The following is a 27,840-nucleotide window of genomic DNA, read 5'->3' as shown; positions in this document are numbered from 1 at the left end:
CGAATGATATAACACAAAAAGATGCGGAATTTTTGGCCAATAGTTTTGAACTATATTAAGTTTATATTCGTGTTAAGTTTAGAATTGATCAAATTAGGCTCACGAGAATGATCTACATCGTGAGCGCTATGTAAAAAAGTCCAACGACGGCAGTTGGTGATTGGTCAGATTTCCGTCTTTGTTTTTGACAATCAAAGGAGGAAGCGTCATGAGACGGTGACCATCGCCACTTCCAGTGGATTCTAATTCGAGTCCGTACGAAGCTGGAGAGCCTAACTTCTTGATGTCGCCGCCCCCCGAAGGCGAAGGCGAGTAGGAATGGTGGTGAGGGCTTCCACCGCCGACGCATTTGGACACCGGAGTGTCGCCTCCGGAAGAAAGCGGCGACGACGAGGCGGACATCAAGGCGCCGGTGGAGCACCTGATGGCCGGAAGCAGGCCGTCGTTGCTGGCTCCCTGCACCGGTTGCGAAGTCAGGTTGTAGTAAGCCGCCGCCGCCGAAGACGTGCCATTCGGAGACACGGAGGTCAGCGTGTTGTGCGAGGTGGGCGAGAAGGAGGCGTAGGGGTTCCCCGCCAGAGGGCTCTGGAAGGTGAAGTCGTAGGGGCTGGCGAAGGGCCACCCTCCATCCGCCGGAGAGCAGCCACCCCCGGCGCTGTTTAAAGTACAGTTCAGAGTCGAAGCGGAAGTACAGGGCGTTTGAAACGGCTTTCCCAACCCGACGACACCCGAATCTGAAATTCAATATTTGTTCATTTTTCATCCATTTTGCTCAAATCGGAAAGGGGCTAGCAAATATCGGAAATATTTAAGAATATTTAAGAAACATTGCAAATATCGGAAATATTTAAAAATATTTGTAAATCAGAAATCTGGTATTTTCTAAATGGATAGAACCATGGATTCAAAAAACTAAGGATGTTAAGCAGAGCAAGATATCTCTACTAAAAGAAGTGTAGCTAGGTGTCCCGAACTTGTATATGTCATCCCCTTTTACTGCGGCAAACGGAAAAAAGAATTCTAAATACGGCGCCACCTTTCGTTTATTCACGGCACCAAATTAACGCAGTAGCGTGTTTGAAATATAACGGTTTTCATTTTATAATTACAGACGAGCCAACCCAGCCAAGGCTTAATGTTATTTCTAAATTAAATGCCAATTTAGTAATTGAAAGGCTTACCCGATGATAAATCTAAATAGGAAATTTCTTTGGCATCGTTTGATGAAGACAAATATAATGTTTCCTAATTATAATTCGAAAACATCGTCAATTTTAATCTTCTACGTGGTAACCGTTGATCAACATTCGTCTGCTCCTCCGCTCTAGCCTAGGTCACGTGTGACGCGGCAAAAATAATATTGCATCCGTTTTGACAATTTCGCCCGCGAGATAGTGTTTGGGACAGGTATTTTTAATGTTTCTAGCTCTGCTGAACATAATTTGTTTTTGTAATCCATGCTAGAACCCTCGCTGTCAATGGAGAAGCGCCCACTTACTTCCTTGTAAATAGTTCGTCTTTCTGGGTGGCTCTCTTTTCCGCCATTTCGCTCTTCTATTTTGAAACCACACCTGCAACGAAATAGTCTACAATTAAAGCGACTATAAAGTAAAAGGCTTATATTGGTAGATTAACTAAATAAAGAACAGAGAACCACTGTTGTACAATAAAACTTAGTTTTATTGTACAACAGTGGTTCTCTGTTCTTTATTTAGTTATAACATGAACAAGTTAGTCCTAAAATATATTTAGTTGGTAGATTAAGTAAATTGACATTCCTGCAACTAGGGTTAACAGATGTTAGCGGTGATTGACGTTAGCAGACGATTTTTCGATTTAGAATATGCAACTTTTATAGTTTATACTTTCGAGGCTCGCAAGACTGGAGAGGCACTCTGTGACAGGTCTCAGGGCTACTGGCAGAGTGACTTTATTACTGGGTACTTGGATTAATGAAACACAGGGATATCCCACAGAAGCAAAACGCAGAAACGATTGCTATGAAACCTCTATTGGTGAAATCGGTGCCCAAACGGAAATGACTAAAGCGCATGTGCTATAAGTGGATCAAGGGGAGATCTAGGGGAGATAGAGAGAGGTAAACGTAGGCAGGGCGATTCTTCATCAGAACAATTGAAACTAAAAATATTTAGCGATCATACATTTGAGTTTCTAAGAATTACACCATCAGAACCAAGCAATATAAGCAACCGAGTAAATGGTAAGAACTTAATTACTGAAATTTGTAGTCTGAGGGTATACTAATTAAGATTTTACCAAATTATTTAGTTGAAAAGAAAGGGGTGTCACTAAGCCTTGGCTCAAAATGTGAAGATGATAACACATTCCGTGCATGCGCAATGGGGACTTCCGTTTATTCGCCGATATCCTCTGAAAGAGGATTTATAACAATTTTTTCTGCTACATGTTGGAGTTTTAAGCTAGAGCGGTATATCCCTGTGTTCAATTAACCTAAGCTGGTTTTATCTGCCTTCTTGAAAAGTCTTATCGGAAGGGTCAAAACCCAGGGCTCTACGATGCACGAATCTATTACACCAAAAATGAATTAGCTTTTTCAGTGAACATAGCGCCACTTAGCGGCTAAGGCTAGATGCCTCTTGGTTGCTGGATTTTCATTTGGTAAGCGGACGTGTTGTGGTGTGGCTCTATGGTAACTGAAAAGCCCAATTCCCAACGTTTTGCCAATTTTGAGCTGGGTTCTATAATTTATTTTATTTCTCGAGAACTAAAAATATTATGTTGGAATTTTTGCATTTGCTACTGAAACACATGATACACATGATACCCCTCTAGGGAATTAAAAATAATGAAAATAAAAAAGAACCTAGCTAGGTTAAGAGCAAAGGTCGAAGATTTAAACCTAAATTTATGAGTTCATGGCCCCATGTTAAAAATTTCTTAAATTATTTATGGAGCACGTGGGGCAATGTCTTTCAATCAAGGTTCGTTTCATTAAAATCGGATAATTTTTCATTAAGATATTGACTTGCCTATTTCAGGGGTCAAGGTAACTTTTGTCATTTTTTGCAATTTTTCAATGTCTAATATCTCAAATACTATTCATCCGATGCCAAAACTATTTTGGTAGTCTGCTTTTCGCAAAAAGAACCCCAAGAACCAATTTTAAAAGAAATCTGAGGGGGTAGGGTTGACCACCTGTGACTATTTGTCGTGGAATGACCGCTGCCACCTTTAACTACGTTATTTCATGATATTTTTCCCAGCCCAAATATTTTGGTTTTTGGTTGGTTTTTCATTATTTGTATTGCATATTTGGTAGTGATTTTCACGAAATTGAGTAAAATTTTGCAAATAGCAAAGCTAATTTAGTATATAACTAAATCGTTTTCCTGAGCTATAATATAATTATTCGTTCTGATGGTTTGTTATTGCCTCCTTTAAGTTCTACATTTTTGGAAATGCAATATGGTGTAAGACTTACTTGAACTCTTGATTCCGATAAATTAAGTCTAAGAGCCAATTCTTCCCTGGCGAAGACATCGGGGTAAGGTGCGCGTTGAAATGCCCTTTCCAGCTCTTCCAACTGGTAAGCCGTGAACGTGGTCCTAAGGGAAATACACTCATTTATTTAAAGCTAAGTTATAGAATATAATTTGATTATATCTCAATATTGCTTCCTTTATTAACGTGTTCATTTTGCGCGTTTTGAGACAAACTAAATTTAATTTTTAGTTAATATAATTTAAATAAATTGATGGATCGATATTAGTTTAGTACAAAATTAAACAAAATAAAAGATTTTTGCTGTAAAAATGAAACACGTAATTTTCGATTTAACACGAAAAAAATTAGATTTGTAAACTATATTTTCTCGGTGTAAGTGACTTTATGATGTAAAACCTCTGCGTGATTCTGCGAAGGTATGTTTCAAGAGAATGACATTTACAGCATAGAGATATGAATAATCATTTTTTTCGAGAAAATTTTCTCAAATGATTGGGAAAATATTATAAAAATTATATTTTGATATTTTTCAAATTTTAAAACGTGGGAAATTACTGAAGACTTAAAATTTAACTTACTAATTTATATTGAAATTAAAAGTATTTTAAATAAAAAGTCTCTAACTCTAACATGTAATTTTTCAGCCTACCTGGTTTTTTTCTTCTTTATTGTCTTGTCATTCGTTGCGGAACTATTTTTGTCAGGTGTTGATTTATTTTTATTTTCTGGAAAAAGACCAAAAAGATAGTTCGTTAATTTAAAAACATTAAACATTATTGAAGAGATTGTGTATCGAGGTAGGAGTATTGTATATTTTCGCATTCGAAGCTGTCAATTACTGCCAAGATTTAATTTATTTAAAAATACACTCTTAAACGAATGTTCATTGAGTAAAATTACCAAAATACAATGAAATAAATATTATTTAATTTTTCATTTATTTTTCTGACCATTTTCAAGAACATCAGTTCTTAGCCCGGCCACCTGATTTAAAGGCATTGAAAGTCGTTAGATGACTTGGGCCTAAGGTGGTGACTTGGGTATTAGTCTAGCTGATTATTATTATTATTATTATTATTATTATTATTATTATTATTATTATTGTCACCTGAATGGCTTTTCATATCGTAAGTTTCAACATTAACGAATGATAATAAACTTTAGGGTATATAGTGACGCTCTTGAAGGGGTTATAATTTTTTTTTGAAAATTTGGGGGTAATAATTATTTGTCAGTAATTTAATTTCAAATCCCCTTTTTTACTCTTAGCCAAATGCTGCACAACGGTGTAAATTACGATGGGTTATATGTGTTTTAAATGCCCTTACAGACCCTACAAAAACATGGAACTTTAAATTAATTTAATTTAATGTTTTGTTTTTGGTTATGAGATAGTGACAACTGCTGTGTAATAACTTGTTGGTTTCCTGTAAACTGTTTTATTACACACTAAACAACCGTTCTATTATATTCTCCAAGTTCACATAGAGAGGTGTTTAACCGAATCTTTTTTGGACGAATGTTGCATAAGGCGGAAATCATCATACAAGTGGAAAAAACAATAACCCCTTACCCTTCGGGGGAAAATTACAATGTTGTAAAATGTAAATTAACAACTCACTGAATAAACTTATTCGTGATATACCGGAGTGTAGATAAAATAGAGATTTATCATTTCAATTACTACTCTCAATTATCAAAACACTATAAACTATAATGTAAAATTTATTTCAAATGACCCTGATTTATTCACGATGAGTGTAAATAAAACTTAATTTACAAACGTGGGTCAGTTCGATATCTTCAGCGTGTGGATGACCACCAATTTTTAGTTAATTTTAGAATTAAGTTATAATTCACAATAAGATCCGAGGATTAAGGTGTGTATTTTTCTCACTAAATATTTGTTTTGGTATGACGTCAATCACACAGTTACTGAGTGTCAGTAATTATTTCGACTAACTGACCCTCTTATGAAACATAAAAGCTGGTTCTCAATAGAGTCAAACAGCAGCGACGGTGAGCGTCGGCTTTAAAATCCTCCTTAGGCTAGCTTTAGTGAAAACCAGGCTATACGATGGCGTTTATAAAGACTTAAACGGTTACCGTTGTTATCTTTGCGTCCACTGGAATCAACTTCCTGTTGCATTTGATGCGTGACCACAGATTGGGTATTGGTCAAAGGGGACGAGGTTCCGTCCTTGCCGTAGCGAGGCGCCGAGCAGGTCATGGAATTGACGCCGGAACTGGACGAAGGCGACGAACAGCCAGTGCCCATCCCCTGCAGCGTTGACAAGGACGGAAGGCCGATAGTTCCAGAGGCTACCGGAAGGGGGCAGCCAGACAGGCCAGTCCCCGCGTTGTTGCCCAACATCGTGGCGTACGTTGACTGCTGCTGCTGCTGTTGCTGAAGTCCCAACATGAAGTGGATGCTGTGCAAGTTTCCACGGAATTCGCTGTTCGGCGACTTGTTACCGCTTTGTGGCAAAGTATTCATCGGGACAGATTTCAGTTAAGGATCCCAATGCCAAGAACAAACACGTCTGCGAATAAAGTAATTATAAATAAATAATAAGTACTCGAATAGTACGCTACGCCCCTTAAAGAAATCGAATCAACCGGGTATCTCATTGGTTCCCTAAAACTCTCATCTAATAATAATAATAATCAGCTAGGCTATTACCCAAGGCACCACCTTAGGCCTAAGTCTTCAAGCGACTTTTACAAGCGGGTTACAATGTGTAGGAGGGTAGTGACAAGCCATTCATGCCACTTCTTTTGTCTTCCGGTAAAAGCTATTTTTGAAACAATAGCTGATAATGTACAGTCACGGCTGATTGTTCGTGCTTGTCATTGCAGCATCAAACTTTCTACATAATAGTGGCGGTAAAATCTCATTGCGTTGAGTGTGCAAAGATTTTAATTTTAATAACTAGGATGGATACTTTTTATGTTATAAAATTCTGCTATTATCTATTTTATAATGTACGATAAATTTTTAAATTGGTTGAAAACAGTTAAAATCAATCGGTCGAACTTTAAGTGTTGTTAAGAAATTTTATTTCACAAGCTTAACGTCCATATTTCACACAAAATTCAAATTTACCGCCAGTTTTCAGGCGTGCGATAATGTTTTTCTGAAATCGATAGTTTTTTGCCTCTGGTGTGATAATTTTAGTTCCGGGAACTGGAAACGCTGACTCTCTCTGTGTAGACGATCGGAATAATATCTTACCGGAATCATGTAGTTGCGGTCACTATATGACCATACAAGACTTCAGTAATTACTAGAGATAGTTTTTAAGTTCAACATGGAAATCGGGAGCAGAAAATACCTTCTCAGACAATGACTTGCAAATTAACATTTTTACTTTTAATGAAAATAATTAATAGGGACTTGGCAGTGCTACGTCACAGTTTTTTTACAATAGTTTTTATCGTGGGCAGAAAAATATGACCACAATGGCGGCCATGGCCAAAGCTACGGAGTAGCAAGTCTGTATTTAACTTAAGCCGCTTAACATGTTATTTAGATCTACAAGTTCTATCTTGAGACTATGGGAAATCATATAATTACCATTCAGAGAATCCAAAACGCTTTTACAAATGAAAAATAGCACTTTTACTATAAATATTTTAAATTTTATAAATATTTACATCTTGGAGTTATTAAAAACTAAGCAACTTTTTATATTATTTATTGTTTTTAGCCGAAGCAAGTTCCTTATGAATAAATCAAATATTTTTAATTTTTAAAGTAACAGGTCATTTTGCCAAATTACAGCTAAATGGAGTAGAAACTAAATAAAAATCGGTTGCTAATATACGCTCTAGGTTTTATTTTTAACGTAACTAGCGCCAGTGGTCCCTTTTGATAAAACTGTATATTTACAACCTACATTACAAATCTTGAATTAAACCGGAAATGAATTCAGGTGGTTTTATTTTTCGCTTAAATCATTTTATGTGTTCAGATAATTCAAATTATCATAAAAAAATAAAAGTTCAATTTAAAATTGATTTAAACAATTTTTAATCATGGATACTTATAGTAGCCATGAATTTTTGTTTTACACTTCTCCGTATACTATAGTATTTTGATTTTTACAGAATAGTATACTATTCTGTAAAAATCTAAAATGACAAAAAAATCCTGATCCTACGTCAAAAATGACAATGCGCGTGTGCAGAAGACGCTGCTATCGAAATGTCAAACTATCGGTAGTATTGGTCAAATTCAAAATAGCGTAATGCCGACGTAAGAGATTTTAATGAAATGCTTCGACATACGGTCGATGGTGCCAATTTTATAGTCTTGGGCACCAAGAATAAACAGGTATTTTACGTCCGCTTAAGCATTTAGTTTATGATTTGACTAAAATACCGGATATAGCGTAACATACTGCCACTACTTAGAATATAACTTACACAATTGAGAGTTGATTTTTCGATATCCGCCCCTTCTGCACATGCGCATTGCCATTTTTGACGGATCGAGATTTTTTGGTCATATTTGATTTTTACAGAATAGCTTTCCAGATCTCTGATTGAGTTTGACTTCAAATCAATCTACCATGTAGTAGAATTCTTCCTTATTCTGTTCTCAATAACCAATTGAAAGTTAGTTCACCCTCACGTGACAGTATTTTTAGAATAGATCTTAAAAGAAATTGATTTGAAAAACTTCAACGTGCTGGTTCGGAAATTATAGTCTTGAATTTGCTAAGCCCGCGTGGTTCGATTTTATTATCAGAATATATAGTTACATAATTTAAAAACCACTAAAAATTCTAAAAATACTGTCATGCATAAGGGCTAGTTAACTTCCAATTCGTTATTTTAAAACCCAGAAAGGGAGTCAGAGCCAATCAAAGATCTGCGACTTGCTGGTATACAGAGAAGACCACTTTAGAAGAAAAAGGACGCACCCATAGAGTTAAATAAAAAAAATAACTTAAAATGCATAATTAATGATAATTTTTTAGTAGTAGATTTACTATCTTGAGAGCTTAATTCGTCGATGCTAATAATAATCAGCTAGGCTAATACCCAAGGCACCACCTTAGGCCCAAGTCATCTAACGACTTTTAATGTCTTAAACGGGTGGCCGGGTTACAATGCGTAGAGGGTGGTGGCAAGCCGTTCATGCCACGCGAGCCACCAGCTCACTACACTAACTATTATCGTTAACCTCTACAAGTTTTTATGGGAAGGGAAACCGAAGAACTCGGGGGAAAACCCCATAATCAGTGGGAAAAGATCTTGCAAACTCAACGCGGAAGGAGTACATGGTTCCGAGTTATCACCCAGTAAGTGATATAAGTAACATGTTACTAAGGTTCAATTACCATTTTAAGTGCACTTAAATGAATATCGCTTTAAGTTACCCAAAACAAGAACTATTCTAATTGCACACTCAAATAAATATTCTATAATTTTGCGGTTTTCTTTGCATCATAGTACCTTGTTATACCTTAACCCATAAGATATAAATGTATTTGTTATTCATTAACTTTAGGATTTACACATAACTTTAGGATTTACACATAACTTTAAGATTTACACATAACTTTAAGATTTACACATAACTTTAGGATTTACACATAACTTTAAGATTTACACATAACTTTAAGATTTACACATAACTTTAGGATATACACGTCTATTGATCTCTCGGCTTTCACAACCTATTTTACCCAACTCGAAAATAAACAAGTTAAACTTAAAATTTGGTTTCTCTCATAATATTTTCCTTGTAACGGGATAAATATTGCGTAGATTCTATTGTTGTTATTAATTACGTAATAGCAGAAGTCAATAATTACGTCTTTCGAGATAAGTGTGCATTTAAGCCATTAAAATGAAACCAAAAACCAAAATCAGCTGACATGTTTCAGTCGAATGACATTAGTATAGTATAGGGAGATGGGGACTTCAATCGTGGGATATATATTATTTACTTTTGATATTAGATATTTTATTCAAATATATCTTTTACCGGAAGATGAAAGTGCCTTAAATCTTTGTGGATTGAACAAAATATTTAAAGAAATGTATTTAAGGACTATTAGGGTATTAGCCTAGCTGATTATTATTATTATTATTATTATTATTATTATTGGTTTGAAACCTGAATCAATTTACAATGGTAAATCAAGAATTAAAAGTCTCATTTAGTTCAGTATTCAATTTTATGATTTCTATAAATACCGATTAAATCTAAATCAAGTTGAAATGTAGCTTTGATACAGAAATTGCTAAATATATCAGGCAATTTATCGTACAATTCCAAAGACAAAGTTACTTAACTGAGATTTGAAAATTTTAAAGACTAAACGATTTTGAGCGTTATGAAATTAAAATAAAAAGGTTTCATTAATTGAAAAATTAAAATATTAAAACGATTAAATGAAAATATTGCTATAAATGTTCAAAAAAGTTTGGATAGTTAGGAGTTGGAAACTCCGTAATGCATTAGATGGGTTTGGAATAATATAATGAAATAATAATTAATGAATTCGCAATCTGACAGCGTTAAAATGATTAAGGGTAAGATTGGAAGCGCGTGTGAAAAGATAAACATTGGAAAGAACTATTCCTCTAAGAAGATAGTTAAGGTTTAAGTCTGGTTCGTTAGCGTAATATCCGAGTTGGGTTCCGTGTCGTTTAAATAATTTAGAGCGTAGCGTAATAAACGGGGCGTTAAATTATCAGGAATTGGCTTTCATGAAATAATAAGGGGGTCTTTTCTTCGGTCTGAGCGCGGAAGGCAGCGCTATTAGGGCGATTAAGCCAGTTCAATTGAAATTTAAATCGTCCTTAACAAGATAGAATTTCGAGAGCGGCGGAGAGAGCTCGCTTATTAACAGTCGTCGGCGGCGGCGGAGAGAGCTCGGCGGCCACGACCAACTCGAGACGGGTTCTCATTCGCGCGCCGACTAAGTGCCGCTAATTCGCGCGGCTGGAGACGTCACTTACCTTATTAACGGGGTTCGCCGCCTCGAATCTCGACCGCGGACACAGTCTTCCCAAATTTGGCCAAACTCGCGACGTCGGCTCCGAAACTTGATCGAAAAATGGTGGCGGCACGCGTTTCTGGTGGATGCGCGCCGGTTTTTTCCCTAGATTAACGTTTCCGCGCTCTAGTTAAACTGCATTTTTCGGAAACAATCACGGCGAATAAAGGGCAAATTGGAGCTCCCGCCCCACTTTATAAAGCTCGTCTAACGGCGGCCCGCCCTCCCGCCAAATCCCCCGCGCTCATTCGACGGCCCTCGCCTCGACGCCGCCTCTCATTGGACGAACGGTGTCGAGCGCCGTTTCGTCACGCCATTCTTCCGAAAGGGCCGCGCCCCCTCGGACGCGAAAACGGAGACGCGACCGGGAAAAATGTCGTGGGAGTACCGCTCCTCGAAACCCCTAAAAAAATGACGAGCGCTTCGGCGAAGTTTCGATAATAACGGAGGTCCGAAGAGGCTAAAGAGCGAGCCCCCCGCTTCGTTCCCTTTTTAAATGGTCAGCACGTGGCGATCGACCGACGGACCGGAACCCCACTCCCGGCCGCGCGCCGCTCCTATCTGATGCCTCCTTCGCCTAAAAATTACGGGTTTCGTCCGGCGCGTGGCGGACGATTATTAGTTGATAGACCGATATCGTGTTTTTAAAAGTCACCTCCGTAACCATTTGCCAGCGTTTAGCGATTAGCAGCGCGTGGAGACCCACCGCGTTCTTTTAATGTGTATCGATAAGTCACGCTTCAAAACGTCCCAGCGTCGACTGGTTCCGAATGTCTCTTATCACGTTGGGTGAGTTTTCTAATTGTAGGATAAGGCCAGTTTTTCGTCCAAATACTTCTTTTTTCTAGTAAAAGAGTGAAACGTCAATAAGGTTATTTTTCAGACTGTTCGCAATCTTACAAAATGGTGGAACTTTATGTTTAAAAAAGTTTTTTTTGGATTTGATATGAAGGATTTCAAATTTTTACTTAAAACTGAAAATCTGTGAAAAATGCTCTTTTTATAGTTATGGAAAGCTCAATTATTGGTGTAATGGATGTTTCTGAACTCAGCGCAGTTTATTTAAGACGTGTCGGATGCTTAGAGCTGTTTAAAATATTCTAAATTATTATTGATACACTACAATTTAAAATAACTTAGAACATCAAATACTATTTGATGGAACCAATATAGATTTTCGAAAAAATACTTCTTAATAAAGCAAATAGATTTTCGAAAAAGTACTACTTGATAAAGCAAATAAGATTTTCGAAAAAGTACTACTTGATAAAGCAAATAGATTTTCGAAAAAATTCTTCTTAATAAAGCAAATAGATTTTCGAAAAAGTACTACTTGATAAAGCAAATAGATTTTCGAAAAAATTCTTCTTAATAAAGCAAATAGATTTTCGAAAAAATACTGGTCGATATTAAAGCAAATAGATTTTCGAAAAAGTACTACTTGATAAAGCAAATAGATTTTCGAAAAAATACTGGTCGATATTAAAGCAAATAGATTTTCGAAAAAGTACTACTTGATAAAGCAAATAGATTTTCGAAAAAATACTGGTCGATATTAAAGCAAATAGATTTTCGAAAAAGTACTACTTGATAAAGCAAATAGATTTTCGAAAAAATACTGGTCGATATTAAAGCAAATAGATTTTCGAAAAAGTACTACTTGATAAAGCAAATAGATTTTCGAAAAAATACTGGTCGATATTAAAGCAAATAGATTTTCGAAAAAGTACTACTTGATAAAGCAAATAGATTTTCGAAAAAATACTGGTCGATATTAAAGCAAATAGATTTTCGAAAAAGTACTACTTGATAAAGCAAATAGATTTTCGAAAAAATACTGGTCGATATTAAAGCAAATAGATTTTCGAAAAAGTACAGTCTGTTACAAAAGTCTTCGACAAAGGGAGTTTTTGCATTTTTCTTAAATTTTCTCGAAACGTGTAAACGATAGAAAAATGAAACCGTAAGCAATTTTTAATATTTTTTTATTTCCTTTCACGTGGAGTTGTCGGTTTTTCCAAAGCGACAATAGTTTCGGCGGTAACGCCAGATGTCGTTTTTGACAACTTTTTTAATAATGAAACTGGAATTTTCGGATTCAGGGTGGTCGATTCATATTTAGAAAGTGTCACTGTCATTGCTCTACCACAAATGGTTGAGGAGCTATAGCCGGTTGCAATTTTCGATTCTATTTGGGTAAAACTAAACGACGTCAAATATCACTTGTGGAATTCCCCCGATATTGCAGAGAATTGCAACAACAATTAATATTGTATAGGAAAAGAGACGAGAATGGAAGCAATTAAAGTAGAAAATAGGTGTAGGAAACTGTAATTTCTGGTTTGGCATCCTTTCCTCGAAAGAATGGCTTTTTTTACAATATTTTGATAGACACAGTGACTTCAAGTTTTAACATTGTAACGATGGCAAGTGCCATACTAATAGAGATTATGTTACTTGTGGTAAAAGGGGTTAAAAGGCGGAAACCTTTTGCTACACCAGTTTTCTTCACCTATTATCCACTTTCATTGCCTCCATTCTCGTATCTTTTCCTATACAATGTTAATTGTTGTTGAAATGCTCTGCTTAATCGAGGGAATGCCACAAGTGATATTTGACTTCTTTTAGTTTTTCCCAAATAGAATCGAAAATTGCAACCGGCTATAGCTCCTCAACCGTTGGTGGTAGAGCAATGACAGTGACACTTTCTAAATATGAATCGACCACCCTGAATCCGAAAATGCCAGTTTCAGGGGCGTAACTCCATAATTAATAAAGGTGTCAAAAACGACATCTGGCGTTACCGCCGAAACTATTGTCGCTTTGGAAAAACCGACAACTACACGTGAAAGGAAATAAAAAAATATGAAAAATTGCTTGTGGTTTTTATTTTTCTATCGTTTACACGTTTCGAGAAAATTTAAGAAAAATGCAAAAACTCCCTTTGTCGAAGACTTTTGTAACAGACTGTACTTCTTGATAAAGCAAATAGATTTTCGAAATCAAAATACTGTTTGATATCTAGAGCAAATAGATTTTGGAAAACAAAATACTGTTTGATATCTAGAGCAAATAGATTTTGGAAAACCAAATACTGTTTGATATCTAGAGCAAATAGATTTTGGAAAACCAAATACTGTTTGATATCTAGAGCAAATAGATTTTGGAAAACAAAATGCTGATTGATATCTATAGCAAATAGATTTTCGAAAACCAAATACTATTTGATAGAGCAAATTGTTTCGTATATTTTTAGCTCTTAAATAATATTTTTCGAAATGAGTTAATTTTTAAGATGTTTAGCCGCCAACACTTCCTACGTATTTTGCTTATTATCTAACAAATACAGACACATCTATTGTCAGAGGTTAAATTTAGTTAACCCTTTAAGAATAAAAGGTATATGAATTTTTAAAAATTTAGAGACGAAGTGCCTTGAACTGAAAGTTTCTGGAAAATTGCGCATCAAATAAATGTATTATAAATATGAAGATTTTCATAAACTAGGATAATTTTAGGCTAAATGATTATTAATCTTAGTTGTAACACTTTGCATGCATGTAAAACTGTTTGTGTTTCGAAAATAAAAATAGAAAAAATAACTGTGCATTGAGACAGTTCAGAGATTCAGCATTGAAATATTTAATATCACAATATTGATTTTTAATTTTATTTATATGCTTCAGATTTTGTCAGAAGTATAAAAGTATAGAATTACAATTTCTAATAATTTCGTTTACTATTTCTAATTATTTCGTATACTATTTCTAATTATTTCGTATACTATTTCTAATTATTTATTTTACTATTTCTAATTATTTATTTTACTATTTCTAATTATATATTTTACTATTTCTAATTATTTATTTTACTATTTCTAATTATTTATTTTACTATTTCTAATTATTTATTTTACTATTTCTAATTATTTATTTTACTATTTCTAATTATTTATTTTACTATGTCTAAATTAGTTTTATATTTCTTATAATTTAGTTTAATATTTCTTATAATTTAGTTTAATATTTCTTATAATTTAGTTTAATATTTCTTATAATTTAGTTTAATATTTCTTATAATTTAGTTTAATATTTCTTATAATTTAGTTTAATATTTCTTATAATTTAGTTTAATATTTCTTATAATTTAGTTTAATATTTCTTATAATTTAGTTTAATATTTCTCATAATTTAGTTTAATATTTCTTATAATTTAGTTTACTATTTCTAAATTAGTTTTATATTTCTTATAATTTAGTTTAATATTTCTTATAATTTAGTTTAATATTTCTTATAATTTAGTTTAATATTTCTTATAATTTAGTTTAATATTTCTTATAATTTAGTTTAATATTTCTTATAATTTAGTTTAATATTTCTTATAATTTAGTTTAATATTTCTTATAATTTAATTTAATATTTCTTATAATTTAGTTAACTATTTCTAATTATTTATTTTATTTATTTCTAAATAATTTGTTTAATATTTGATAAAATTTAGTTTACTATTTCTATAATTTATTTAACTATTTCAATTAATAGATTTCGCCCCTGACCGATAAATTGTTTTAAATTATTGAAATATTGGAAAAATGTCCCTGGAAGTCTTATGGAATACATTGCGAGATGGTTTCGTGTACCACCTGATAGAATACCAATTTCCATCATCTGAAACCTCCAATTCAAGGTAATGACATGCTTTAAAGCAATTTAATATTGTTATGTTTCAATAAGTTTTTCTAATTTTTAATCCGATTTGTGTAAACCAAATGGGCGCTTGTTTAATTTATCCCCCACTGGATTAAAAACTGTGCACAAACACAAAGAGAACGCAGCTAGCCTTTAAACACGCAGTGTTGTGTACAAATTTCATTGGACGACCATTTACGCTGAACGTTTTACGGGCGGGGGGAAAGACAATTTCCGAATTTTCCCCTTCCGACGGCAGCAGGCGCTAAAGCGTCTAACCAATGAAAAATGTACGCAAGAATATCCACGACTTTTGACGGGTTGCGTACTCCTTGTGTGGGGTGCTGTGTTTGTTGCTTCTAGGTGGTAGAGATTAGTCCCGTTTCGAAAAGGGTCGGGTTTTCGATATGGAAACTTTTGGCGGGGTAAGTCGGGTCGGGCCGGGTTTATTTTATAACTTCGGGTTGGGCCGTTTAGGGCTTTTTTTAAACGAGTCGGGTCGGGCTTTTGACTTAAAACTGACGAGGTCAGCTTCGGCTTTTTATAGTGATCGAGCCTTCAAGTTTCAATTTTATTCGCAACAGCAAATCTCTACACACATAAAGCGAATCATTATCACGTTCCCTAATTTTTAACCGTTTCTCAAAGAGCTGCAAGCGCCATCTACTGACAAAATTTGAATCTGGGAGGCCGCTCTAGCATTTAGTATACAAGCGTATACTATAAACATAAAAAGTGCGAGTTTTTCGGGTTGGGTCGGTTTCAATATTAATATTTAAAATTTAAACACTTTTCTCGGGTCGGGTTTTCGAAATTATATCAAAAAATGGGGATAATCAAATTCTACTTAAATCGAAAATTAGTTTAAAATGTCTTACAATTGATACAATAGCAATGTGTAAAATAAAACATATTTTCAAACTGGATGTGTATGCATCATAATTTGAACATTGGATCCATTCTTTGCCATAAGCTGGGTAGCTTATAGTTCATATAGTTTCTCAGAAATAGTTGTAGATTTTATTTTTTATTGTTAGCGGGACAAGCCTTGCGAACTCGGTACAAATACTTAAATTAAATTTCTAGTTTTCATACTTTCTAGGAGCAAGAAAAGTACAACTTTATCATTACGAATGTCCAGGTCTAATTCGCCATTTATTTCGAAGACAAAAATTTTCTACTACTGTAAAATAATTTTTTAAGAATTAAATTTTCTTAAATTTACTTACCTTTTATTAATTTATAACCTGAGCCCTGATGGTAATTATAAATATTCTTCCTTGTTCTTTAGGTTTCGTCATAAGACATTTAGCTTAAATTAAGATTCAGCTGAGAGATAGTAGTTAAGTTTATCTCCTATTTGAATTCACTAACGAGGAGACGACCCGAGGTGTAACGCACCGATTTTGTGTAGACCTTCATGTAACTTGAAAAACTCTAAAGGGAAAAGTATCCATAGGCAACCGTTTTGCCATGGCAACTAAAAAGGTTTTTGACAACACAAAATTGACATTTTCCCATGGAATATAACATGGGAATCTGACCAATTTTTAAAAAATTTAATCAATTTCGAACTTTTTTATTATTTTTTAATTTATATTTTCTATTTTTAGCATTTTCAAAATTTTTATTTTTTTACAGGGGGTATAGATTCCCATGTTATTTTCATGGGCAAAATTTCCATTTTGTGTTGTCAAAATTATTTTTGGTTGCCATGGCAAAACGGTTGCCAATGGAGACATTTCCTTTTAGGCTTTTTCAAGTTACATGAAGGTCTACCAAACCCCCGAGTTTGACAGAAATCGGTGTGTTACACCTCGGGTCGTCTCCTTGTAAGTCAGCTTTGTAAAATTTTCGGTTCTATCTAGGCCAAAAGTATTTGTCGGGGGCACATAAGTTAAGAAAAATAAACTCCACTAACTATTTTGTAGGTCATTTAGCTCTTAGAATATTTCTTACAGTTTCCACTGATTCACGTGAGAGAAGTTTTATTAAACAAAGTAAAATTGTTCTTACTACAGATTGAATTATAACATTTATGAAAATATTAACTATGAACATACAATCAATGAATTTTGCTGATATAAAAGCAGAAATTGTGCCATGCCATTTCTTAACAAATACATCTCAATGTGCTTGAGTATTGCTAGTCTATATATAAAAGAACAATTATGCCATGTTTTTTATAAGTCAGAAAAGTTTCCGAGGAAAATTAAAGAGGCCTTTTTTCCGGAAAATTTTAATTCCATGATTAGCTTAATATTGTTAACAAATTTAAATTTCGCATCATTTTCGCCTCATTTTGTCGAATCCAAAAGTAAAACTAAACCTCCGGAAAATTAACAACTCTAATCCTGGCCAATGAATCCGCTTAAAGGGAATATAACCTCAGGTATTTGGTGTGGAACACCAACGTTTGCAGCTCTGGCCGCTCTTGCCTTTGGCTTTAGAAATGTTTGGCGCCATTGTACGGGAAATTTGAAAAATTGAAGGGGTCTTCCATAAAGATTGATTTGCGGGTTATATTCCCTTTAATAATCAAATCTTTGCACAGAGCCAATGATAAGCTAATTACGGAGCTGCTTAGTCAATTTAAATTTATGGTTCATAAATATTTCAGTTTAAAAAGTTAAAGCATTGATTTAATTAACGGATTCTAAGTCTGAAAGGTTTTCAGGGTGTAATTGCAATTTCATATTTCGAAGGAAAGTTGCTAGAAGCACCGGCGAAATTAACTTCGAACATTAATGGAAATATGTTCTTAAACGAAATTAAATTCGAACATTAATGGAAATATATTCTTAAGCGAAGTTAACTTCGAACATTAATGGAAATATATTCTTAAGCGAAGTTAACTTCGAACATTAATGTAAATATGTTCTTAAGCGAAGTTAACTTCGAACATTAATGGAAATATATTCTTAAGCGAAGTTAACTTCGAAACAAAGTCTGTTTTTTGACCAAACTAGCATATATTTTCCTAACCGGTCTGAAGTTATAATACCCAAGAAAAAACACAGGCCTAAGTGAACTAGTGACTTTCAAAGCCAATTAGCGGTGACCTTATGTACATTTTCAAAAAGTTTCTTTAGTGAAAAATATTCAGGAATTTCGCGTCATTCTGTTTGCTCGAAGACCTATGAGTACGAGCTATTTGTAAGTTTTTAAATTTCTTCAAATTTGTTAAGGGTTTAGCTTTTTTATTGTTTTTCATTTTGGACTATTCTATACTCCATCACATAACTCATTGCAATGCAGTCCATAGCAGTGGTTCCTCTTAACTTGAGAAATTTAAGCCTATCACCTAGATCTGCCACTGATAACTTCCTTTTAGACGAGGAGACCACGATACTTTACAGGGGCGTAGGAACCGGGGGGCAGGGGGGCAATATCCACCCTAGAATTTTGCTAATGTTATTACACCCTCCAACCTTTGGGTCAGTTGAAATCTTCAAAAGGCTCAAATTATCATTTAAAAAGCAAATAAAGCTTATAAAACCTCAACTGTGTTTAAATGTCAGTCTTTTCCCGCCAATTTACATAGTGGTAAAAAGTACACACGCATTCGAAGAAGCTATACACTTCATTAAAAATTCAAAACCATTCTCCAGACCCCTTTTCTTTTCTCTTTGCCCCCTCCAACTTCTAAAACGTTCCTACGCCCCTGATACTTTATATTATTAGCGAATGTATCAAGAGGAGCCGGGTTCGATCCCAGCTTGTGGCACTGGGTGAAAACTCGGAACAACTCCTTCTGCGTTGAGTTTGCAAGTTATCTCCCCACTGGTTTAAGGGGTTTTCCCCCGAGTTCTTCGGTTTCCCCTTCCATAAAAACTTGTCTAGGTTAACGGTAATAGTTAGTGTAGGGAGCTGTTGGCTCGATCTCGTGGCATGCAGGGCTTGCCACCACCCTCCTACGCATTGTAACCCGGCCACCTGAATTAAGGGCTTCAAAAGTCGCATGATGACTTAGGCCTAAGGTGGTGCCTTGGGTATTAGCCTAGCTGATTATTATTATTATTATTATTAAGCTAGGCACCCTGTATCGAAGAATTACCAAAATGCTCGACGCCGGAGACTGTTAATTGGGCTTAGCTGTGGTCGGAAATTTGGCGCGCGTCTAGCCAGGCGCGCCGTCCTCCGTTCGGCAATGGTGATCTCCGCGTTTCACTCGCCTTCTCTTATTTCTCAGTTTCCCTATTATTTGTTTTAGTATCTATGTTTATCGAGAGTTATTTTTGCTGCATTTTTCTTAATATCGTGTGAGTCATGTTAGAAGATATTTTTATATACATTTTGAGAGACGGTTGGAAGTAATAATGTCTTCATTAATGCGGTCAACAAGAAGAGAACTGTTTTAACGTAAGGAAATTGCGAGAACTGATTTATTAAGTTTGAATAGAAAGAGCATTTTTAAAAAGGTTTCGGAAGAAAATTCGTTAGCAAAAATTAGGCTAAAGGCAGGTTTTCACTAGGACCAAAAAGCCATAACGGTGAACATTGACGCAAAAAAAATTATATTAAGCCTAACGACGATTTTTTACGCCGACGCCCATCGTCGTGGTGATTTTTATCTAGTGAAAACCAGCCCTTAATTAAAAATCGGACGGTTGACCGTAGATAATTCCAAATCTTGATAAAGCAACCGTTCCGTAAAGAGAGATTCTATACAAAGAGTTCATCCAAGGGCGGATTTGGTAATGCTCTTTATGGGCTGCAGCTCGGGACCCCGTTCAATCAAAATAAATAAATAAATAAAAACAATTTAAATAAAAAATTTAAAAGGGGTAAAATGAAAATTTAAAAAAATGGCGAATGAGTCGCCACAACTAACCCAAAGTTCGATAGGCCCCATACAGTGTTAGTCCAAGGCCCCCAAAGTCAACGGTCCGCCCTTGAGTTCATCAACTGACGTAATTCAACCTCATCCTTCCAATAACCATAGATTACGTGCCGGCAGAGATTCTACGCGAACAACTGTTTACATTTGAACGCTGTAAATCTCCGAGCCGCGCTACTTTGTCTGTTGACTGGAGTGAGTCGAGTGCCGTAAGAAACGAAACTATTCTTATTTTAATTTATTTTATATCAGTCTTAAGTGCTGTTTATATAATTTGTTGTAATTAGTTTTAAGTTAGTATAATGTTACGTATGTCTTTAAAATGTTTGTGGTTTGTAAGTTAGATAGGCCTATTAGCGGGTGCATCATAGAGTTGGTTTCTTATTTGTAAATTTATTTGTTAACGAATAGCTTTGAAATCTATTTGGCCACTTTCAGATACATCTTAAAAGATCATACCCCTAGACATCTTTTAATATGTAGTTCGATTATTTCATCACGGGCCTCAATCAGCCTTGGAAATAAGGTTTTTTTTAAACTGGTCCTTATGACCACTGACCCCTTAGAATATGAATTATTAAAGTGGTCATTATGACCAGTGACCCCTAGCTTATGAATTATTTAACTGGTCTCATATAAAATGTTCTAATGTCATTTTATAAGCCTATAAAAACCTATACTACATGGTAACATTAATTTTACACGTATTCAAAATAGTGTATAGTTTATTTTATGAGTATCACAAGAATAGTACAATATAGTACTATCTCATCTAAGACTACGGCCATAGCCTAGAAGACCCTCGTAATTTACCGTATTCTCTCTCTCTACTCTAGGCCCCGTAGCTCCAGAGTCCCCGGTCCATTAGCGCGTAGATTACCGTACTCGGGGGAAAGCGAGACAGGATTGAGGGTTTGGGACTCGTTCGTGGGATGCGGAGTTGCGGTAAATAGAAATCCGGTGAATAGGGAAATCAAAATTGATCGAAACCTTGAAAAAATAATCTGTTCATCTCCTATTATTTGATATTATTTCGAATTATTAAACTGGTCACCTTCTATTTTTTTCTAATTATTTCGAATTAATAAACTGGACACGGTGACCAGTGACCCCCCAAATTTTGAATAAATAAACTGGTCTGAGCAATTAATAAACTGGTCTTTGACCACCTGACCACCGTTATTTCCAAGGCTGGCCTCAATTGTGAAAGCCCGTCGAAAACCGGAGGTTGTTGCTGTTGTAGCATGGGTTTGGTTAACTGCCAATAAGTCTAGCTTACGTCGTAGCTCCACATTAACATGTAGCTTCCCATAGCTTTTGCTACAGCCCGCAACATACGCGCACTACAAGTAGGGAAGGTCATAAAATGTTTCTAGAGTAGCGCATTCCACTAACGCGAATAGTTATTTTTCCAGGAATTTGAAAATTGCGATTAAAAGGAAACTGAGAAGTCGCAGCTTTACGTTCCAGAAAGGAATCAGTGTATACACATTTAATACTAGTTGGCTTCCAGTTTCAACATTTTGCGTGAAACTTAACGCCAATTGAGTGCTTGCTCGTAGAGTCGTAGCGTCTTAGCCATACGTTTAGAAACGGGTGCCATGAAATTACTTCTCGGACTAATAGTTTACTCTTTTTACCCACAATCGTTTTATTTTCCAGTTCCGGGAATGATAATTACTCCGGCCCACAAACTATTCGCTTGTTCCGGAGTATTAGGGCTATACTCTTTTTACTACTTCTGAAAAGGAGGTGTAAAGGAGTAAATCTGATTTTGTCGTCTGCTAGGCAGAATTTATCTGCAAAAAAAAGCCACAGGCAGCCATTTTGGAAAAACGTTATTACTCCGACTCGAACTATTCGCCAACACAGAATCGGAGTAAAATGACGTCATTGCCTAACTCTTCTTACCCTACTCCGAAACCTCGGAACAAGCGAAAATTAACCACCTTTAAAGTCGAGGCCCACCTAAACGCGTTCCCATGGCCACGAGCACCGCAAGCTGCGAATAGTAAATTCGGCTAGAACTATAGATGAAATTTGGCTTTATTGTAGGTCCTTATAAGTATATACAACGTCTGTAGTGGGTTTTGTAACCTTAAAGGCCGACTACATAAATCTTCGGTTTACTCTGTCTTTCACTGGAAGTAGGCTTTCTGCAATACAGTTGTGCCATGCAGTCAGCCTACTTCCAGTGAAAGACAGAGTAAACCGAAGATTTATGTAGTCGGACTTTAAGAAACACATATCCATCTACGACATTAAAATCGAACGTGTACTTAGCAGGCTCGAGGCACTTTTCAAGTGGAACTAATTTCACGTCAAACCCTGTATTACTTTGCCTAAAGATTTAAGAATTAAATTAAAATGTGTATGAGTTTTTGAAAGTAGTTTTAAAAAACGTATTTTGAAAAAGGGTGGTCATCGTGAGTTTGCGAAAGGATGCGTGTTAAAAGAGAATAACATAATAGCGGCATAGGGAGATGAGTATATTATATACTTTTTGTTATACTAAACCCGCGCTTTTCGATAGATTTTCAAGCGTTTTGTAAACATGTTACTATAATTAACGAAGCAGTTTTTCGTTATTAAGTGTAATTTAAGTGTTTTCAAGGAGTCCGCTATATAAAAGGCCAATTTCCAAATAATATTTTTAAAAGGTGTTTCTATAAAATAAATCAATAAAAAATTAAATATATAAAATGTTTTTTCCCGCGTCACGAGCTTAAAGGCCTAGGTTTTCTTCTGCCTGTCCCCCTTTAAATTAGGCCAACATGTTCAGCGGTTGGCCTACCCCCCGGGTATTTGTGCTCCACTAAGTTAATTTAAAGGGGGACAGGCAGAAAAAACCTAGGCTTTATTGGCAAGCGCGTTTCGCACGTCGACTTAAAATTCGAAAATCTTTATCGACTCGAGCGTGCGCGCTCTATCTTCGATAACTTTAGCTAGTGACGTAGAAAAAAACATTTACACTGGACCTAACGAATTTTATAGAAACACCTATTACAGTGAAGCTATCGATATTTTGTCATTAGCATTTTCCTTGTAGTGGAGCGAGCCTCCAAAAATACCTTTTCCCCTTCTAGTATTCTAGATGTATTTCTATCCAACTAAACTATATATCTACAATCAGAGAATTATTCATCTACCTGATCCTGCTAATGTCATTCATTTGAAACATACATCTTCAAAGGCTCCCGTGGATTTTTAAAAACACGTCAGGAAAGAAAAATCGTGAGTGGCTTTCCCCCGCACCTTCCACGCATCGTAACCCGGCCATATGATTTAGGCCTAAGATGATGCCTTGGGTATTAGCCTACCTGATAGAGAGAGCCAGCCATTTTCTGCGAGGGGCTAACCACTCTCTGAAAATCTGTACACCGATTACCAATGAGTACAGCCTTTGGTAGTGCTAAATCTGTACTCATTTACGTAATCATTTTAGTGCAGTCAAAGGTACAGGCTTGTACACCGATTACGGGGAGTGGTTAGCCCCTCGATTTTCTGTTACACCCCAGCGCCCCCTAGATGCAGATCGGAAAAACTGATACTTTTAGTAATAGCTCAATTTTATAAAATGTATTAGCTATACTTTAAATAATAAATTTCTAAAAAAGCTGTTACTTAAAGCAGCGTTTTCATAAATTTTATAAATATAAGCCACTTCTTGGTTTATGTTTCTTTTTTTACAAGATGTGGTAATATGTGTGATATTTTAAGTCTAGTTAATTAAAATGATAATAAAATATAATTTCGGTTGTAGATTTAATAAAAATAATGATTATTTACAAGGGTCCGATTGATATCAAAAATAACAACTTTACATCTCTGAATAAACCGGTAGTATTTGCTTTTAAATAATGAAATGTGCAAACCTCACGAAGTAAAATTTTATCATCATTTTAATTTTTCAATATCATTTCTGAATACCAGAAAACTATTTATTCGTGGTGATTCTCGTAGAACCGAGCGTGTCTTACAGGCGAAATTTCTTCGCTATAGTCACCTGCTAAGCTAAACTCGGCGCGTGTAGTCGTCACTAAGCCTTGTCTCGAATAGAAGTTCGCTTACCTTATTTGCTCTTTTTAAATCCATCTAAATACGCGATTTTAAAAACTTTACAAATTCTCCAAGATCTTCAGTTTGAGAACTAATCGGGGTTTGTTAATTGAATTTTTGGTCGAAGTCTATATTTTCTGAGTGAGAGTCTTCACTTTTACGCGGAGCGACGGCACCCAGCCAATGAATGCGAAAATAACGAGTAACGTTTTACTTTCGACCTAGTTCAAGCCACGCCAGTTTCTCGGGACGCGTTCGTAGCAAGGTGCCAATAGATCCTCAGCAGCCCTACTTTATCCAAAACGTATTAAAATCTAGAAATATAAAGAACCGTTCTAGGAAAAAATCACAGGAAAATTAAATTTTATAAAAATTCATATCTTTGGAAAATCTAAATTTTTAAAAATTCATATCTTTGGAAATGACCATTTCCGACCAAACATTTTAACATGAAAATAATCCATAACTTTAGTAAATTACTAAACACAAATTGGATGGGAACAGCTATCCTACACTTAGCAAACAATTTAAAACAAAATTAACTTACCAAGTATGGAAGGCGGGAATATTTTCCTACAAATGAGTTTGGATATTGAGGAGGATCTCGAGACATCAATTATTGAGAAAACTGAATATAAGGAGTAAGACTAAGACATGAACAATGTCACTGTATTCCCTCCAAAATTTAAATACAACTAGTTCGATTTCACTCCAACAGTCCAACTGCAAAAGACTATATACGCTTCGCTACTAAGATTGGCGTTCAATCCACATGTGACAGGAGTAACTTTCTTTCTCCCTGGGACCAATATCTAATTTTTAAGCGTTGGGATAATTGTGCAACAAGATTATTGTCCTTCCAATTTTACGATACGTCAGCGATATTTTTAATAAATTCGGTGAAAAAAAAGAATTTACAGTTTCTTCGTTTTACTACAGTGGTTTTATAAAGTATTGAATAAAACGTTTGAGAAAATGGAATAACGTTAACAGAATTTTGGCGTCCCTAGAAAAGTGGCGCCCTAGGCACGTGCCTACTGTGCCTTATGGTTAATACGCCCCTGTCTATAGACATTCAGTTTTCCACTAGATAATGTCCTCCCTCTTGGTAGGATGTACTGAGGTTAACATCGTGTCTTCTGCCAACCATTCTTACAATCTTGGCCTTTCCAATAAAAAGACAATGCAAATTAAAAAGACTTTCCAATCCTTCCATGTTTTTATGCATCGCGTCTTGCCTTTCGACTCTTTTGTTAAATTGTACCATTCTTTTTAAACTTTTGCCCACATAGTACTTCAACCACTTGAAGACTGACCATACAGGAAGCGGTGCCGAGGCGAGTGATTATTGGTTTTAAAGTTGCCAATTTTTCTCGCTAGCGGCGCTGATCTTTATGGTATGACGTCAGTTATACGTCACTCCTCAAATAACTAGCACTAATTATTTCAACTAACTCACACAATTTTGGAATATAATTATAGACTCATGGTTGAACAATAATTATAGACAAATGGTTGGACAATTATTATAGACTTATTGTTGGACAATAATTAAAGACTTATGGTTCGACAATTATTAAATACTTATTGTTGTCAATAATTATAGACTTATTGTTGGACAATAATTAAAGACTTATTGTTGTCAATAATTATAGACTTATTGTTGGACAATAATTAAAGACTTATTGTTGTCAATAATTATAGACTTATTGTTGGACAATAATTAAAGACTTATTGTTGTCAATAATTATAGACTTATTGTTGTCAATAATTATAGACTTATGGTTGGACAATAATTATAGATTTATGGTTGACAATAATTATAGACTTATGGTTGGACAGTAATTAAAGACTTATGGTTGGACAATAATTATAGACTTATGGTTGGACAGTAATTAAAGACTTATGGTTGGACAATAATTATAGACTTATGGTTGGACAGTAATTAAAGACTTACGGTTGGACAATAATTATAGACTTATGGTTGGACAGTAATTAAAGACTTATGGTTGGACAATAATTATAGACTAGTGGTTGGACAGTAACTAAAGACTTATGGTTGGACAATAATTATAGACTTATGGTTGGACAGTAATTAAAGACTTATGGTTGGACAATAATTATAGACTTATGGTTGGACAATAACATCGACCTAAAAATATAATTTTGAAAGAAAAATCGGTTTTTACCTGACGTCAAGAAGCTGGCAAACATCTTTACGGTGCCCCAAACAATATAATAGTTCATTTCATTATCCTCAGTGCCTAATTAAAACTGTTTCCGATATTGATTTTAGAAGTTTATTTTTGACATCTCATCGACACAGATGTTGAAATTTGTGTTATCGTCGAAGGAATATTAAATGTCAACCGATTTGAAGGTAATAAAAGTAACTATAAATATACTGAGGAACTGTATTGAAATGGAGCCCACATTTTAAATTTACCTCTGTGGTTAGAGATATTCGAAGTAAAAGGTCCTCAGGAACATTACATCAGGTCCATAGAGACCACCTAGTTTTATTGTAAATTTAAACCATACTTGTCTGTTCCAACGCTGCGGCACCACTGAAAATTCTTCTGATCGCGTCTCGTCAAAACGTGTTACCGAGGTTGGCAAATTGTGGTTAAAAGCTTGCACCAAAAGTAGATAATATATCCTTTATGGTATAAGTATTTATTTACCTATCTCGCTAATGATATTCGTTTGAATAATGTACCTACGCCGGCTCCCGTTGATTTTTCAAAATCCGTTTGATAAGATGAAATAGTGATGTAAGATGTACTATTTCATCAGTAAAATGTTGATTATCCATATTTAAATATCCCGCTTTGGTCCCCTTACACCGAATACGTTTTTTTTTGTGTCCCATTCGACTGAAAGTAGCCCAAATGTGCGATTTTTAATTAAATAAAACTGCATTATTTTAATTACATTTTACTACCGTCTACGAAAGCCCTAAACCTAACCTAACCCAACCTGACCATTGGGCTGTAAAAATGAAATTATTCGGTCGAATGGGAAGATACCATCCCTAAGCATTGTAAATTTTACATTTTATATCCTTAGACTCGGTAAATTTTGATGCGCCGTGGACACATCCGCGATTTGGCGGGAAATTAACGACCAGCGGAATCCGCGTCGACCCTGAGAAGGTAGTAGGTACATGTTTCATTTGAATGGTTTAAATGGATAATTAAATTAAGAGGTATATTTCAAACTTCTGGTTCCACCTATTTTAACGGTAATTTGAATTTCATCGAAAATTTAAAAAAAGCGCCCAAATCACGCCCACTCTAAACTGATTATTTGGAATAAGGAATCCAAATTCGTTCGCTGTCACTCTGGCAAATGGCCACAACCCTTTTAAAAGTGACTGCCATCTAATGTTTTCGCGGTTTTCCTCGTTATTGGCGGAACGGTAAAAATAGCGCAGTTTTCGATACAGACAAAGATCTAGAACGCGTCAAACGTGTAATGGTACTTCCGTTTTCTGCTTTGACTCGGTGTTTATGGAAAGTCAGCGTGTACGTTGCAAAGTACGTTTGGGTGCTCAACGCTATTCGGCTCTCGGGGCGCGGCTTCGGCGTTAGAAGGGGAACGAGGGATGACAAAGACGCAGAAAAGGAGAGGCGAGTGCAGCCGCTCTCTTTTTTATATCGCTTCGTTGATTGAGGAAATGGAGCGGCCCGGAGAGCAATTATCCAATTGAGCAATTGCTGGCGTCTCATATTTGGGAGACTGCTTTCGG

General features: G+C 35.3%; 2 protein-coding genes across 4 annotated transcripts in view; one reads left to right on the top strand and one right to left on the bottom strand.

Annotated features, from left to right (window-relative positions):
- Positions 1 to 31: 31 nt before the first annotated feature.
- On the bottom strand, positions 32 to 26,341 carry LOC149934346 (uncharacterized). 2 transcript variants are annotated; one of them, XM_090180547.1, is made up of 6 exons: positions 26,279 to 26,341; positions 5,593 to 6,029; positions 4,136 to 4,211; positions 3,464 to 3,587; positions 1,499 to 1,571; positions 32 to 734 (listed from the first exon to the last, which is right to left on the bottom strand). In XM_090180547.1, exons 2-6 carry the CDS (start codon positions 5,981 to 5,983, stop codon positions 127 to 129), a joined length of 1,272 nt encoding a protein of 423 aa, XP_090036673.1. In that variant the 5' UTR covers positions 5,984 to 6,029; positions 26,279 to 26,341; the 3' UTR covers positions 32 to 126. The 2 variants fall into 2 exon arrangements, with proteins under 2 accessions (XP_090036673.1, XP_090036672.1); XM_090180546.1 differs by lacking the exon at positions 26,279 to 26,341 and adding an exon at positions 10,465 to 10,670.
- Positions 10,712 to 27,840, top strand: part of LOC149934345 (eukaryotic translation initiation factor 4E-1A-like) — a 35,267-nt gene continuing 18,138 nt past the window's right edge. Inside the window, exons 1-2 of one of the 2 annotated variants that reach the window (XM_090180551.1) lie at positions 10,712 to 11,291; positions 15,044 to 15,188. The gene's annotated coding sequence lies outside the window, so the exon portion shown is untranslated. The remainder of the gene's footprint in view (positions 11,292 to 15,043; positions 15,189 to 27,840) is intronic. The other variant, XM_090180552.1, reaches the window with a different exon arrangement.

This window comes from Leiobunum rupestre, chromosome 7, assembly GCF_980474605.1.
Source record: "Leiobunum rupestre chromosome 7, qqLeiRupe1.1.hap1, whole genome shotgun sequence".
Classification (NCBI taxonomy): domain Eukaryota; kingdom Metazoa; phylum Arthropoda; class Arachnida; order Opiliones; family Sclerosomatidae; genus Leiobunum; species Leiobunum rupestre.
Note: the sequence above shows the minus strand (reverse complement) of the source record. Positions and strands in the feature narration are given on the sequence as shown.

What these genes read in the sequence shown, in the direction of transcription:
- LOC149934346 (XM_090180547.1), bottom strand. Translation starts at nt 5,983, where the DNA reads ATGAATACTTTGCCACAAAGCGGTAACAAGTCGCCGAACAGCGAATTC. An exon ending in TGGACGCAAAGATAACAACG is followed by an intron (nt 4,212 to 5,592) that starts GTAACCGTTTAA and finishes GTCTTTTTCCAG; the next exon opens with AAAATAAAAATAAATCAACA. An exon ending in GACGAACTATTTACAAGGAA is followed by an intron (nt 735 to 1,498) that starts GTAAGTGGGCGC and finishes ATTGAATTTCAG; the next exon opens with ATTCGGGTGTCGTCGGGTTG.